Genomic DNA, 16,355 nt, shown 5'->3' with positions numbered 1-16,355 from the left:
ATATCTATTCATAAGCAAAGCAAAATACACTCAGATTTGGGGGGAAAAATTCATCATCGAAAAACCTTCCCACACCGGAAAAAAAAGTGATGTATTGAAATTTTAACCGAAAAAAGTTTTCTCAACTTATATTCGTTTTTATTTCTTTTGCTCTTCCTCCCACACATAAATTATACTTTCAAGAAAAAATTTTATATATATAAAACAAAACACACTTAGATCGGGATAAAAATCTGTCGCAGGGAAAAAAAATTCGCCGGAAAAAATGGTATTTGTGAAATTTCGATGACTACCATTTTATGCCGCCGGTGACCAAAACAAAAAGAAAGAGAATGAAATAACTAAAAAAAAGAGAATAATAAGAAATAAGAAAAAAGGGATAAGAAAAAAGAAGAAAGAATAAAAAAAGTACTAAAAATACATGTGGAGGCGCGTGTAGCTCACCACTTGCCAAGAGTTTGGTTGTCGGCGTTAAAGGTGCAAATAATTACATTTAAAATAATTTTAGGGGGTAATAGAATTTCCGTAAAGAAAAAGTGTGTAGTTGAGGTACAGATAGGGGGTGCTTATTCATTTTCCCAAAAAAAAATTTGAAAAAGAAAAGAAACGACGTTTGTCCTTGCTTCCTTTTACATAGATACATAACGTGTGGCACCCCTCAGTAGGAAAAGGACGCTATCCACCGCAACTAGATGAACCAATTAGACCAACACCACCACCACTTCACTACTATGCCGGAAATCCCCATGCCGTCCGGCTCCCGGAGAATGCCGGTGTTGGGTTTCGGCACGGCAGCAGATCCTCCTGTGGAACCAGAAATTATTAAAACTGCAGTTCTGCAAGCAATTGAGCTTGGCTACAGGCATTTTGACACAGCTGCTTTGTACAATTCTGAACAACCACTTGGTGAAGCCATAATTGAGGCAGTAAATCGTGGGTTAATTCAGTCTCGTGAACAACTCTTCGTCACTTCAAAGCTTTGGTGTAGCGATGCTCATCCTCAACATGTTCTTCCTGCCCTCACCAAGACTCTACAGTAAAATTCTCTCGAAAAATCTATTCAATTATCTATTTTTATTTGTTTTTTGTTTTAGTGAACTACTCAAGTGCTAAGTTGTTTCAAGGATTTAACATCTCTTGGAATCCGTGCAGACTTAGGGTGCCCACTATTGATATTGTGCCTTTCGGCCTAGGCCCGCGGGGCTTTAAAATGTATTACTAGGATGTAAGGTTTGTTTACTTATATACCCAGCGTTTATGGTGTGTTTTGTGTAGAATTCGCCTAAGATATCGTATACACCCCCGTAACGGGACTCAACGTCATTGCTGAGCCTCATCATCATTTAAGGTTGCACACGGACTGGCTCTGATACAATATGAAGTAGCCCAGCCCACTAGTGATATTGTCTGCTTTGTCGCTAAGCCTGCACGGCTTTAAAATAAGTCATTAGGGTCTTAGGCTTGTTTACTTAGATACTCAGCATCCGTGTTTTGTCGATGTGAGATTCGCATGGGGTGACACACTTAGCGAGAAATTAGAAAGAAAAAATCAATTAGTTGGAATTAGGTTTAGTCATGTTAGTATGTTTATTTTAGGTTATATGAATTCTAAGAGTCTTTTAGTCCTCTATGAAATTTATATACAACTATGCATCAATCACAAATTAATCGAGATCGGCTGTATGAATCATAATTAGTTCTGTTTGGGTGCCATAATATTTAAATGATCTGTACTTAAATATTATCTAACATCACAGTTATCTAATTTACTCTAGTGGTTATAATTCTAATATACTAAGAGTCTTAAAAAGCATCTTATCAAAGATTTATATGCCACTAGAAAATATAGAAAACTTTTCACTTTTTCTTTTTTAGATTTTGTTTAAGCGGAGTGACATGATTAGTAGGAATTCATATAATCGGCCTCACTTGTTTGGGTTTGAGATGTACATAATTGTTTTTGTAGTAGTGAAAGTGAACTGCTAAATTGGTGGTTGAACTTGTGCAGGAATCTAAAGATGGATTATATTGACTTATATCTAATACACTGGCCAGTGAGTTCTAAGCCAGGAATTCATCAGTATCCAATTAAAAAAGAAGACTTTCTTCCCATGGATTTCAAGTCAGTTTGGGCAGCAATGGAAGAGTGCCAGAAACTTGGACTCACTAAGTCCATTGGAGTTAGCAACTTTTCTTGCAAGAAGCTTGCTAATGTTCTTGCTACTGCCGATATTCCGCCTGCTGTTAATCAAGTATGTTAATCAAATACAAACTTACTTGAGAAGTAGTAATTGTGTTAGACAAATTGAGTGAAAAGATAGGACTATGACTTGAGCTGTTCTTGATTTGAAAGGTAGAAGTGAGTCCATGTTGGCAGCAAAAGAAGCTGAGAGAATTCTGCAAGAGAAATGGAGTTCTCGTTGTTGGATACAGTCATTTAGGATCCATTGGTACCTTTTATGGAACCAACAGAGTTATGGAATCTCAAGTGCTCAAAGATATAGCAAAGACCAAAAGCAAGACTGTCGCGCAGGTATTCTGAGATGAGTTTAACTTAAACTACACCGGTAGTGTAAAAACATTTACATTGTCAGTGTGTAACTTTAAATCCTTCTATAGTTTCAGTTATTTTATTTCTGCTTTATTACATGGCACACTTGAAGTAGTTAGAGATGTGCAAAATTCAGGTTGCTTTAAGATGGGGATATGACCAAGGTATTGGTGTGGTGGTGAAGAGTTATAACAAAGAGAGAATGAAACAGAACCTTGAGATTTTCGACTGGTCATTAAGCGATGAAGAGTGCAGGAAAATCAGTGAAATCCCACAAAGTAGAGCTTGTCTTGGTAAGGATTACACCTCTCCTCATGGACCTTACAAGACAATTGAAGAGCTCTGGGATGAACAACTTTGATTATATCATTTTGTAGTATCAAGCATACTGTTCCTGTAATTCTTCTTTACTGTATACGGCTTCCTCCTATTTGTGGTAGTTGTACATTATCAACATAAGATATAAGATGGGACAAAGATTTGTCCAGTTCATTGTTGTTTTAGTTGTATGTTTGCTACGAGTCTCTTTTGTTTTGTTAAAATTTACTTGATTTTTTTTTCAAGTTTCAACTGAATTTATGTCCAAACGCTAGCTTAAATAATATGTAAATAATAAAAGGTAAATAGCTCACTTTTTTTTAAAGAAGTAGATTGTATTATATTAAGCTAATAAAACAATCAGCTGACCACACGAGTAACAGGTCTGTAATAATATCCAAATAAGAGTTACTGGTCTCAAATAATATTCAAAAATAGGGAAATTACTTTTTTTTGTCAAAATCACATTTACCCTTGAAAATAAAGGTACACATACTAACTAAGTAATAACTACAATACTGCCCACTTCCGTCTAAGGATAGGAAATGTAACAGATTACATAAACTAACAGACATGCATTCCTAGAGCAAGGGGTGTTCATAAAAACCCGGAAAGCTGAACCAAACCGACCAAATAAACTAATATTTTTTAGGTTTGGTTTAGTTTTGGTTTTGAATGTTAAAAACCGATTAAATTTGGTTTGGTTTTGATTTTAATCAAAAAATAACCGAAAATACTGAACCAAACCGACTATAAAATCATCTAATATAAATTTATTATGTATATATATATATATATATACATATATATATCTAAAATTTTATAGTACATATTAGTCGTTTATATTTTTAGTCTAGTTTTTTGCTATTATAATAATCTAATTCTTTGCCTTTACATTCTAGTTTGATTGGTAGTTTTCTTTTGCTAAGTACAAGAATTTATTTCATGTTAAAAATAATCGATTTTTAATTGAGTACTTAAATTATTCATCACTATTTGATTCAATTATCATCAATATATCTTGGTAAATGATAGATTTTTCAAAGAGCAATTGATTTAATAGTGTTTCGTTTGTAGTTGCCGGAATATGTGTTTGGTAGTGTATGTCTCATATTTAAGAAGAAAAAAACCTGATAAATAACCGAAAAAAACGACAAAAACTGAATAGATAAAAAATCGACTTAATTGGTTTGGTTTGGTTCCAATATTTAAAAACCCGACTTACTTGGTTTGGTTTCTTTTTAGGAAAAAATCGACCCAAACCAAACCATAAATACCCCTACCTAGAGCATCCACGAAAATATGCTAACCTCGTTGACCTTCATTGAAGTTTAAGTTGGTTCCCAACCGACAGAAAATACACAGAAATCCATCATCAAGGCTGGTCTAACGCTTAATTGGAAAGGTCAAAATACAGCTGGGAAATCATTTAGTACATAAAAATTAAGGAAAATGAGTCAATTAAAATAAAATCGAAGAGCAAAATAACAGAATTCAGCAAATCATAACAGTAATTGCTCTAACATTTAGTCCACATTCAAGTCAAGATTCACCAACTCACATACATCTATCTACAACGAACAGATATCAGAACAAGACTCCGAGGCGTTGAGTCCATAACTTATTCTACATTATTTCCAATCTATCATCCATCATAGGCTTAAACATCTAAGAAGCTACAATTTGCATGAACTATATACAAAGATTGATATTTCATGTGAAAACGGAAGAACAAACATAGTAGATAATCTGATACATGCTTAACCAATAGCAACCCAACTAGATTCCGTGGGATACTGATACACAAGTTTAGTCCAGATTCAACAACGCACGGGCCTCTCATAATTTGGAGGTAAAGAAGGACAGTTCTCATTCATGTTGGCATATGGCTCCAATGTGTTGTACTGGGGGAGTTCCATTTCGTATTCGCCAAGAATCTGGCAGAAAGAGACCTTATTTTCTCTGCTGTTGCACCAACTCGGAAGGCGTGTCTGATTGTCTTCGAAAATTTTAAGCGTGTATGCATCTTTTATCTGCAAGCAGTAAGAACGACTTACCATCACTAATTGGGTGACAGAATGGAAGTTTTTTCTAACAAGACGAGATTAGACAAAGGCTTTGATACCCACAGTGAACTCCGTTACTTGAATAGAGTTGGAAATAGGGCCAAAAACTCCTGCTTCTTTGTACATTGCTAGAATGAAGGCCACGCATGTAGTGGATTTCCCATCACTGTAGACCCATTCATCTTGTTCTGGGATGGTCAGCAATTGATCAAATGTTATCCCACGTTTTTCAGTTTCAGCAAGAATACCATACAAGTCCAAATCCTGTAGGAGAAATATCAACTGTACATATGAAGTGATCTTTACAGATAAAAAACTTGAATGGTTCTGTAGAATTTAGAATCTGCGATATATTTAATGCACTCTCTGTATGTCAACAGTTATACTATGATATTGAAAGTGAAAGTTCAATCAACTAGTCAACCTGAACTAAAAAGGAAGCTTTCTGAAGCATGCTTCAATTTATGATGTTAATCTTATGCTTGCTCAAGGCTAAATGTCTGTATAAAGGAACATCATCTATAAAATACCGCTCTATACTGTTCTCAGAAGAGTTATGGAGTACCTCAGGCGATGCAAGCTGACCAAACAGTACTGTCATTCAAAAAAATATTATAATATATGTATGAACTGCTCGTACTAAAAGGACCAAAGGAAAAAATCAGTATTTAGGAGGGAACTCATAAGCTGTGTTTATCAATGGAATCAGCGGAATGAGCCACCTTCTATGCTTAACCATTACCATTAACTAATAGCTAAGATGTTATACATGTTTCCGTCAAAAAGATTCTAACATGAAAATATAACATGTTCAGTTACCTCAGTGCCAAGTCTCTTATTCAGAGCTTCATTCCACATGTTAGCAGCATATGCTGGCTGCACTCTTGTCCACATGGACATGACAGAAATCACCTGGCAACAAATGTCTTCTGCTGAGAAACCACACTAAAGTTGTCCAAGAGTTCTATTCAAATGGAAGGATGGTAGTGGTGACCAATTAATATTTCTTCAATTTCTGGTATTTTCATTTTAATTGACTTGCTTTTTCACCTGTTGTGAGGAGTTATTTTATTAATGGTTCTTTGGGGGAGGGGAACAGTAATAACCATAGATCCTTCTGAACTTCAACACTGGAAGATGTTTGTTTTATACTAAGTTGAGGTATTTCCTAGAGAGTGATAGCCAAGGATAGGATATGTGTAGTTTAGATAAGTCGTTGGTGACTTAAGAATCTTAGCGTCGAGATTGACGGACATGTGGGAATTCACCTAGTTCCTAGGAGAACATAAACATCCATTGCTACTTGCTCATCATCGTTTATACTTTTAAAAGGAATGAAAGGGAGACATACCAAGTGAGCATCAAGAGGTGGAGGGTAATTATCAGCTACTGTGTCAATCCAACTAAAAATCATGTTATGGTAACCATATGGTTTCCCGGACATTTTCCGAGCATATTCCCATGCTGCGGTATTATTAAATCTCGCGCGCACTTCAGGATGTAACGGCAACAAAGCAACTTGTGGATTAGAGTCATCCTTAAGTGTCAATTCCCACCACTCATCCCAAGGGATAACCGCAATAATTTCTTCACCCTGCAAAGATATAACATGAGAATCAGTTAACCAAGATTAAGCAGACTGAACATACCAAAACAAAGATATGAGAATGTTACCATTCATGTTATTAAATTGCAATGCATTTACACGCTTTAAAAGCTAACAATAAAACTCAGAGAGTCATCCCTCCCTCCCTCCAGGGGTAGAGAGGGATAGCACAATGAGGTATAAGTAACTCATCAGAGGTGAACTGCTATCTATAAGAAAAGTTGCATAAAAGTAAAGGAGAGCATACATTAACTGAAAATTTTATTTATCAGACACGGAAATCAAGTTCTTTAGATTTTCCACTACTGTTTGTCCATGTAGTTTAGTGGAAAAAATACATAGATTTTCTCTTTTGCTCACCTTTTCATTTTCATGTCCAGATTCACCAACCCAAAGATTACCCAACTCATCCTTCAAACAAACTGCTGTATGACCAGCAAAGGCACCAGTGACCCACTTCTCAAGAGTTTCAAACCCACCCCACCGTCCACGAATCTTTGACAGAGCTAAGAAATCACCAGAATTAACATCATCTGGATTAATTGTTGTCCGCGGATGTGGGCGTTTCTCAAATGTCGCTCCCATGCGCTTCTTCAGAAAAGCGAGGTTAGAATTCTGGCCCCATGCTGTGTTAGAAAACAGGGGTAGTACATCCACCAACGAAAGCAAGGTCCCGAGCATCCCTGATGGCATGAGAAACACAGAGATTCCATGTTGCTTGACCTGCATAAAAGTTGCTTAAAGGTCAACTGTAAATGTATGGACATCCATTGAAGCTATACAAGAAAAAAAGGCTTAAAACGAGAGCATACATATTCCATTTCAGCAGGTTCCTCCCATGACTGAATTTTAAATGTGTGATCGTGGGCCGAAAAGTAGTAGTCCCAGGTTATCCTATAAGGTGTAGCAAATACATACAGATCCATACACGTCCAGCTGTGTGCTGCGCCTGTCTGCAAAGTGAGGTAAATGAAATCTGAAATACAATGGCGCCAAGGATGTCTTATCTAAATAAAAACGGCATAATAGAACAAGAACAAGTACATACAGATACCCAAATTTTTCTTATTTCTTTCTTAAGGTGTTAAATAAGTTATCACTTGTTAGTTGTTATGACCCCATTGGTTCCTATGTATAAAAACATCTAAGTGTCAAGTGCAGAAACATTCATGTCATCTCGAATATTAGATGCTTGAAGACCACAAAGTGCAAATCTTCCAGCATTATTCTGTTGATAAGAGATGAACTATCAGCAAGGAACCTAGGGAGCACCATCCATAAAAGCAAGTAACTAAAGCTCACGTGTGCTCAAACCCCTGATCACCACCCACCCACCCACCCCCAAAAAAGAAAGAAAACATCCAAACTCATCAACGAACATTTATAAAGCCTCCTCCCAAATCATCATCTTTCTACGGTCTCCTTCAGTTACAACTCATACTTATTGTTTTTTAATGATAAGTTTGGCAACCTGAAATTATGGTTAAAAGATGCTGAACTTAAATAAAGCTACTTACTCTTGAATGAAGGTCTGCTTAAAACTATTCAAACCTATCGGGATCAACAACCACAAATGAGAGCCTACTATGAAATTCCGGGTGATTGGATAATGGTCAAAGTTATGCCTGTAAGCATCAAAAAGAATGTCGGAAGCTTGCAGAGGTGGATCTAGAGATGAGGATGGATATTGTGAGCAACGGCTGATAGTGTCACTGGTATGAACATCCAAAAGTATTTGTGAAGTGAGCCACTAATACCTTTAGGGGTCGTTTGGTTGGTGGGATAAGGGATAACAATCTTGGGATAAAATGCGGGATTATTTTATCCCACGTTTGGTTATGGGTATTAATTAGTCCTGCGACATTTTGTACTAAAATGGTGGGATTAGCTATCCCATATAGAAGGTGGCATAGCTAATCCCATAGAATATCCTTGTCTATCCATCCTAGTACCAAACAATCCCTTAGGTTATCGAAAGGCAGCTAGCCATAAAGGTATACATGTTCAGTGCCAACAAATAGGTAAGCAAGAACTTTTAGTAGGGTGAAGGAAGCTGGTGATGATCATTGGAAAAATTGATAGTTTATCAATAGTTCCAAAATAAAGTGGAGACAGGAAGTTGACACAAAGAAGACAGTACAGCAGTTCTCATTAAATTATTGGTCTACAGGCATATTCAGGGAGGAAAAGATCCTTTTTCTTTAAAAGAAAGAAGAGCATTTTCCGGTGAGTGGTCAATGTGAAGGAACAGGTATGGCAACATCTAAAATTGAACAGGATGATATCTAAATTGAATAGGAGGACAGAAGTTATAACTGAATGTTCATAACAATCTAGCTTTCTACACATGGTGATAGTGGATCCACAAAACAGCACGCTTCAACGGCCCTTGCATCCTAAGTTTGCTTCAAATGCTAGAGCATTTAGAAACCTTGGGACCGAAGTGCATACACATACATTTAAGCGGCTACGTGGGAATACAAATGCTGACAAGTAGTGAGCCACATTCCATGTTTATTCTTGTTCTGAAGTGGCTCATGTGATAGAAAGACACAGCCCAAAAAAGCAGCTTTCATAAATGGAAGGAACCTGACTTTCTTGGTGTACAACTGATTCAAAGATATTATTTCCTCCTCCTTCTACACCCTCCTCCCAGGCAACGGCAAGAAGGCAATATTTTATTTTTTTTTGATCCCGGGCAATATTATTTCCAATACTAACAACAATAATCAAACTTTTTGTTACATCAATGTGACTATCATCCTAATATGAAGCATTTTGTAACTTTTTTTTCCGGATGACAGTGGTGTCCTGGCCAGCTTGCGTATACCTCGACTAATTCCACCGGGTACTTGCTACCTCCCACCAACACAGGTACCGGGCGCACCAAGGCTTAAGCAGATAGGAAGATAATGTTTTTTACCTCCACTGGGGTTTGAACATGAAACCTAGTATTTTTTGCCCACAAAGCATTCTGCAACTTTACCACTAAAATTAACACCTTCCTCTTTTCCGAACCCTCTAGTTCAACTATTTGGTACAAATTTAGCTTCCAAAGCATGAAATTCTTAGTCTTCCAACACCCCACTCCCCCAAGCCAGCAAGATAACTTCAACCGACAAACTACAACAACCATATGTATCTTACCAGTAAATACAGTTATAAATCAACTGAGCAGAAACTATATTCATAAAACAGAATAATGAAGCATATATTTAGCTCGCAAGCATGCAATGATTAGTATTCCCAATACCCAGTAGTGGACTAGGAATTTTAACAAGAGTAAAAATTTGTAAAATGCCGCATCTTGTATTCTTTAACCACTTTTTCCACCACACTAAAAGAAGTTGTTTCAAGGGGATTCAAAAATTTGTATATAGTATATACACAAAATATTTGTGTTAACCCAATTGCACTGTGTAATTTTCGGATAAAGGGATTTAATAATCTCTTCCTCACATGTGGCTCCACCTCCCCCCCCCCCCCGAAAAACCAAAATAAAATATACCCACAAAGTTCGACGTACTTCATCATCTTTAAGCTATTCCTATCGCCATTCATCAATTAAACATGGACTCGACCAAAAATTACAAGTAAATAGCAGTACTCTGCAAATCAACCGACATAAATTAAATAAACAAAGCAGAGCTATTCCTCGCACCATTCATCAATTAAACATCGACCTGACCAAAAATTACAAGCAAATACCACTCAACAAAATCAACCGAGCATAAATTAAATTCACAATCCACAAACCGAGAGATGGATAGTGGCACCGCCAATTCCGCGATCACCGGGGCCGGTAAACTCAACCCTAGCTTCATTCTGAAAAAAGCAAGCTCCTTTCCAACTAATTGACCCATTATCGGGAGCAAGTGATCCAATGTAAGTGGGTAACAAATCAACTGGGCTATGAAGAGTATTAAGCACAGGCCAAGAAACCTCACGTGGCAATACAGGGAGTACATCCTTCACCCTAAAAGGCATTTTTAATGCATCCCCAAAACCTAATCCTAACCCAATTAACAATATCCATAGCAGTGTTAAAGTAGACAGTTTCAGCGTCTGATGCATTAGTGGGAGTAGTGAATTGAAGAGTAATTTGCAGCTTGGGATTTTTGGGGATTTTGCAGAATTGATTTAGGGTTCCATAGAGGGAAGAGGATTGAGTTCCAAATTGATTGGGGTTGGGATTGTTGGAAAGGGGAATGATTGGAAGTAGATAGAGATGTAAATATTGTTAGGTGTGTTGTGTTATGAATTTATTATTGAAGTGGACATTCCCGAATCGTAAAGTACTATTTTTGGGAACTCATACACAAGTTTGATATTGAAAAAAAAAATAAGTTTAAATTTGGAGATTTTTGTTATTCAAAAGGAACTAGAAATTTTAAACTTTTGATGACTCAATTTATTTTAATTTTATCTCTTGAAAGTATTTCTATAAAATTATGATGAAACACAATTTAAAATCAAATCTAAACAAACCTGGATATTTGAATTTTAAAGATTAATTGACATGTAAGAATATACTCATAGCCTTTCCCCATACCCCATATATATATATATATATATATATATATATATATATATATATATATATATCTTTTATACAAATATTTATTATTTAATAATTATTAGATAATGTGAAAGACCTTATACTCGAGTAGCTCATTGTCTGTCAGACATTTTGTTAAATATAGAATAAAACTATCAATTCAATTTTACTTTGAACGAGAGGCGTTAGTTATTCTCTTCTGATTTTTGAGTCACAGTAAAGTAAAATGGATCGGACAACCATTGTATTTTTTGAGAGTGAACAAAAGGGAAATTTTATTTTGGACTACATTCATTAACTATTCTTTTCCTTAAAAAAAAAAAAAAAAAAAAAAAAATTGGAATCCTCTATGAATCCATTCCAAATCCAATAACGACAAAGTTAAAATTCCATTTGCAGAAACATCTTTTTTCTTCCAAAACTTATTAAATTCTTTATGTTACTTTATTCCTGTAAATTCCATGAACTTTAGACCTATCTACGTCACGAAACGCATAAGTCATAACCACTACTTTACGATGTATCCTAAGTCTAACAACTTTATAACTTCTCATAATAGAATTTCAATGATAACATCACTCTAGAGAAAATATAAGAATCTTCTTTCATTAAGGATGATTATTATGCCATCAATTCACAATTATATATCACTTATTATACGATTGAATACAACCTCCAATTGGATGCATTCCTACTTAGAATATTTCTTTCCCTAATTTCAAGAAGACTTCAAATTTAAAATGTTAAGCACGTCGTTGACTTTCTCTTTCGTAATTCTCAAGGTTAGTGCACGCTCCTGTCTGTTTACTTGCACCCTCATCTTCATTATTAAATTATTCGGCCATTTGTTATTAATTAAAAATGCTAAAATAGTACATCGAAATGCGATAACCAGATGGGCAAGTAGTATACACAAATTGACATATTTGGGGGGCCAAAATACAGAAAGAATTTTGTATAATCTATCTGAATAGTGTAAGGTGAACAAAAACAAATAAACTTGTATCTAGCAGTGTAAACAATCAACAACTACGTCTCAATCTCAAACAAGTTGGGGTTCGGCACTAGCAGTATAATAGACTCTAAAATTATAATCCTCAATCTGCTATCATGTTTTAATATAGTCAAACCATTGCATCCTTGAAGGATCTTAAAGCTACTTCAAATCCCAAAGATGAAGCAATTTGAGTAGCATGGAAGAAACAGGGCACTGTCTTCTACTGCAAGGGGTTGCCTAAAAGGATTTAATTGGATCTGCACAGCAAGAAACAAGTTCAATACATATGAAATGACTTAGAAGTAATATACACCTTTAAGAACAAAATTTGGAAAAAAATTGGTGGACAGGCGGGGTGAAAAAAAACTAACAGGAACGATAGGAGAAGCGTCAGTCACTGAGCTTATGCAACTAATTGCTAGATTACAAGCTTCTTCACAGTAATCAGAGAAAAATGCAGGAACTTTGATATCCTTTATCAGCTCCTGGATGAAAAGTTAAAGGAAAAAACAAAAAGAAATATTTACCAACACCAAATCTGGCTAGCTTTAAGCACTGTTGCAAAATCATAAAAGAAAAATCTGACATATTAATCTCATGTTCGATCCTTGTATACAAAACTAAGCACCAGATAGACAAAGCTGAAATGAAGTATTGAATTCCAATTACTTACAATGGTAGGTAACCAGCTTCTGTAAGCAGCGACACCAGCATTTGGCGCAATAATTAGATTAGGAGGAGAACCCTGACGAAGCATAGAACATTTGAGTAAAACCTAACCAAAGAAGGAAATGCATGAGCAAAGGAAAATGCTGTTTGAACGACCTTAATGAGATTTTTATAACAATCATGATAATAACCAGCATGAAGCTTTAATTTAATGGCTGAAGATCCACTTGACAATGATGTTGGGCCAAAACTCTCGGTCGAACAATTACATTGGCAGTTGGTCTCTGTACAATGAGCATAATCACGAAGTTCAATTCTCTCACCATTCCTAATCATTAAAAAGCAAAAGAGCGTGATCTATCAAAGGTACCTAGAGCAGTGTGACTATAAATAATCTGCAAAAGATAAACAAGATACCTATGAACTTTGGAAATAACAATAAAAGAAAGTTAGAAGTTAGTGTGAATGTGATGTATCATATAGTCTAACAGATAGAACACTATCAGGTTACCGAGGTTTCAAATGATGGATCATGTCTAGTAAATTGGCAAGGACCCCACTCTAACCACTTTTCTGTTAGCATCATCTGCAATCATTAGATGTGTAGCAGTCATTATTCACTGAAGATGATTGTGGCTTATAGAGCCCAACCAAGGGCGCTATATCAAATATCTAATGCCTCCCAAGTACATCTTTCTTTTGTAACCTATTTTTTAAAGTTTTTTTTACCTTCTTTATTACAGAAGCTATCAATTTACGACCCCCTTTTTCCGAATTTAAGAGTCTTTCAAGAATTAACAATGCAAGTTATTTCCTTTCAGCAGAATGAGAACCAAGTGTCTTTAGTTCGCTAAAGTTCCGTCCACTAAAAGATTATAAGTGCAGTACTAGTTGCTGGACTTCACAATGAGGTCAATGAGATTACTCTCGTTTCCTGCTGTAAGTCGTATAGCAATAACTTTGCGAATTTACTTTGCTAATAAATTAGAACTTGCAGTAAAAAAGAAGTAAACCAGAAACATGAAATAAAGGAGTGCAACCAAACCTATCTTCTGGAATTGCAGGTCCCACAAGATCTATATACATTCGAACACCAGGAAAAACTGCATACAGTTCACTGAAAGCAGCAAGCTGATGAAGCTCTTTTTCAGGACCTTCACATTTCAAACAAGAGAAAGAGCTCAAATTTAGTATGAAAATAATGAGCCCTTGAAAAACTAGCTCCAAAGGAGATGAAGAGTGAGCAGTGGTGTTAGCGCTAAATGTCATTTGTCAATTTTTACGGTCAGAGAGAGAGAGAGAGAGAGAGAGAGCCTTGTCTATAAAACCCCGTACCAAAGCTCAGAAGAAAAGAGAGTACCTAAATAATGTATGCGTAGCTCATTACTTATTTCAGGAATCAGGTTCCCTTGAACTGCCAGCTTAATGGCCCAATACAGTGTCAATGGCTGGAAAAAGCAAGAGAAGGATAGCACTACAAATGAGCCAGTGAGTTTCACAAATGATTTCTTCAAAGATTGACACTTTCAATAGCTTCACAAACAATTCATGCATCTTGGTCATAATGTCAAAGACCATATAAAAACAGATTTTCGAGATTGGAATGACTATATGGAAGAAGCTACAAAATAAAACGGCAAAAGAAGTATATTGCCTAAATAATACGGCTACTACAAACCCATTCATTTAATATTTGTATACAGCCAACTTACCCAGTGAAGTAGTAGGGCAACAGGAGAATATAGCGGAATGCACCTCCATTCATAATATTCCTTCCAACCACTAAGTAGCTCTGGTAATACAGTGGATGGCTCTGCATGTGAATACTATTATAAATTAGCATCCATGACAAGCATTGCATTCATGTAATGGTCGCTTAAAGAAATACAAGTACCTCTACAAGGACACAATGTACCAGATAAGTTCCAGCCTTCAATGAGCCTAATAACAAAAATTAAGGATAAGATTCCAAGTGTGACCTAGGTTAGAAGTATTTCTTTATATCCGCATAGCAGCAGAGATCAAATAGAACCTTTTAATTCGAGAAAGACACGAATAATGCAAAGAATACATTCAAATATATAATACACAGAAAACTTTATCTATGACAAGTACAAAGCTTGATTATAGACAAATACTACTATATACAAGAGAACATAGGTAGTAGGTATACAAATATGGAATTACTTAAGTTCACATAAAGAGGATACATAATCATCCTCTTAGCACTAAGTATAAAGGTTGTAATTAGCTAGGCTCAATGGCAGAGCTAGAAGCCGACCTACGGGTTCGACCGAACCAGTAGCTTTAGACTAAACTCTGTATTTGTATTAAGAAATTCACCAAATATGCACAAAGATCGCTATCCTAGAGTTTAGAACCCATAAAGTTCAAATCTTGACTCCGTCTCTGGTTAGGCTTAGGCTGAAAGAAGATAGGATCAACAAGAGAACATTTTATCATGAAAATAAAAACCAACCTTGAGCAGTTCAATGTAGTAGGCGCCCCACAGCTACATTCAAACATCCACATTCCTACACGGTGAATTCCCAGTTTTATCAAGAATGAACACCTTGTCATGCGTTTATCACACACCTATAATTAAAGCACCACAAGTATTTACCTAAGCAAATTCTATGAACAAATAGTAAATATGTCAAAATCAAAATTTTATTCACAGGTTACCTGAGCAGTAGCTTCTTCAGAAAATGTAAAAGGGAAATCACTCACAACATGAGCTTGCTTCATTTGCTGTTCTAACCTTTGACACTCTTTCCTGTGTACATTCAAGTGTGCAACCTAAAAAGAAAATTAATAAAATTATCCCTTTGTTTCCAGAAAAGAATTATACTACTATTATTTGGAGAGTTAATTACTCAATTGGATATGAAACCTGGTGAGAGATGGAGCAATAAGCGACGGCTTGACAGCGATCGCAACGTCTTGTAGCCGGACTGGAACATGGGGTTCGGCTTCCGCTGCCGGCGCAGTCCATGGTTTCCGACCAAATGCGACTGATGGGTTGATCGGAAGTTGGAACGAAGCCCACGTATATCTAAATGACAAAAAGAAATAGGCCCAATGGACCTGGGTATGGGTTACAGAAATGTCACAATTAAGTCTCAACTGCCAACCTCTAGCTATTAATTATAGACTTATCAAAAATAGCCAAACATATATAAAAGTTGAAAACCTAAATAAATAAGGTTCTTTCTCTCAAAGAATTGCACGCAAAAATCTCCTTTAATATTTTAAATCATGATTAGCAACACTAGATGTAAGACAGAAAGGAAATTTCATGGATTAGGTAGCAAATAAAGTAATAAAATACAAAAATATATATATACAATATTTCAAAAATCTAATCAAAAGAAAACTTTTTTAATTGGTATAGTTGAAATTCATTGAAAACAAACATATAAGTCAATATACAAAATTTGAGGAAAATTGGAGGTGATTGGGACTGGTTTGGTATCAGAATTCATAATCAAATCGAGTTCAAAAAATCCTTCTGCGACACATGTATCAAACATGTATTACGTATGTATCTCACACACAGGTATACATGGATATATATGTGATATACAATT

At 35.8% G+C, this 16,355-nt stretch overlaps 3 protein-coding genes across 4 annotated transcripts; 1 reads left to right on the top strand and 2 right to left on the bottom strand.

The window, feature by feature from the left end:
* The first annotated feature begins 635 nt into the window (after nt 1–635).
* Nucleotides 636–3,054, top strand: LOC107781637 (non-functional NADPH-dependent codeinone reductase 2). The gene is made up of 4 exons (XM_016602371.2): nt 636–1,036; nt 2,009–2,252; nt 2,354–2,533; nt 2,688–3,054. The coding sequence occupies exons 1-4, from the start codon at nt 693–695 to the stop codon at nt 2,910–2,912; spliced, it is 993 nt and encodes a 330-aa protein (XP_016457857.1). The 5' UTR covers nt 636–692; the 3' UTR covers nt 2,913–3,054.
* Nucleotides 3,055–4,456: 1,402 nt separating this feature from the next.
* Nucleotides 4,457–10,841, bottom strand: LOC107781638 (uncharacterized). Its single transcript, XM_016602372.2, has 7 exons — nt 10,298–10,841; nt 7,354–7,494; nt 6,902–7,264; nt 6,287–6,529; nt 5,755–5,847; nt 4,999–5,199; nt 4,457–4,902 (listed from the first exon to the last, which is right to left on the bottom strand). Exons 1-7 carry the CDS (start codon nt 10,613–10,615, stop codon nt 4,690–4,692), a joined length of 1,572 nt encoding a protein of 523 aa, XP_016457858.1. The 5' UTR covers nt 10,616–10,841; the 3' UTR covers nt 4,457–4,689.
* Nucleotides 10,842–12,030: 1,189 nt separating this feature from the next.
* Nucleotides 12,031–15,859, bottom strand: LOC107781639 (uncharacterized). 2 transcript variants are annotated; one of them, XM_016602374.2, is made up of 11 exons: nt 15,659–15,856; nt 15,451–15,564; nt 15,245–15,360; nt 14,660–14,706; nt 14,478–14,578; nt 14,126–14,213; nt 13,811–13,919; nt 12,922–13,093; nt 12,770–12,841; nt 12,468–12,581; nt 12,031–12,353 (listed from the first exon to the last, which is right to left on the bottom strand). In XM_016602374.2, exons 1-11 carry the CDS (start codon nt 15,758–15,760, stop codon nt 12,261–12,263), a joined length of 1,128 nt encoding a protein of 375 aa, XP_016457860.2. In that variant the 5' UTR covers nt 15,761–15,856; the 3' UTR covers nt 12,031–12,260. The 2 variants fall into 2 exon arrangements, with proteins under 2 accessions (XP_016457860.2, XP_016457861.1); XM_016602375.2 differs by lacking the exon at nt 12,468–12,581 and having other exon boundaries at nt 15,659–15,859.
* Between the last annotated feature and the right edge of the window lie 496 nt (nt 15,860–16,355).

This window comes from Nicotiana tabacum, chromosome 20 (genome assembly GCF_000715075.1).
Source record: "Nicotiana tabacum cultivar K326 chromosome 20, ASM71507v2, whole genome shotgun sequence".
Taxonomy (NCBI): domain Eukaryota; kingdom Viridiplantae; phylum Streptophyta; class Magnoliopsida; order Solanales; family Solanaceae; genus Nicotiana; species Nicotiana tabacum.
The sequence above is the reverse complement of the archived record's forward strand: the minus strand, read 5'-3'. Positions and strand labels throughout refer to the sequence as shown.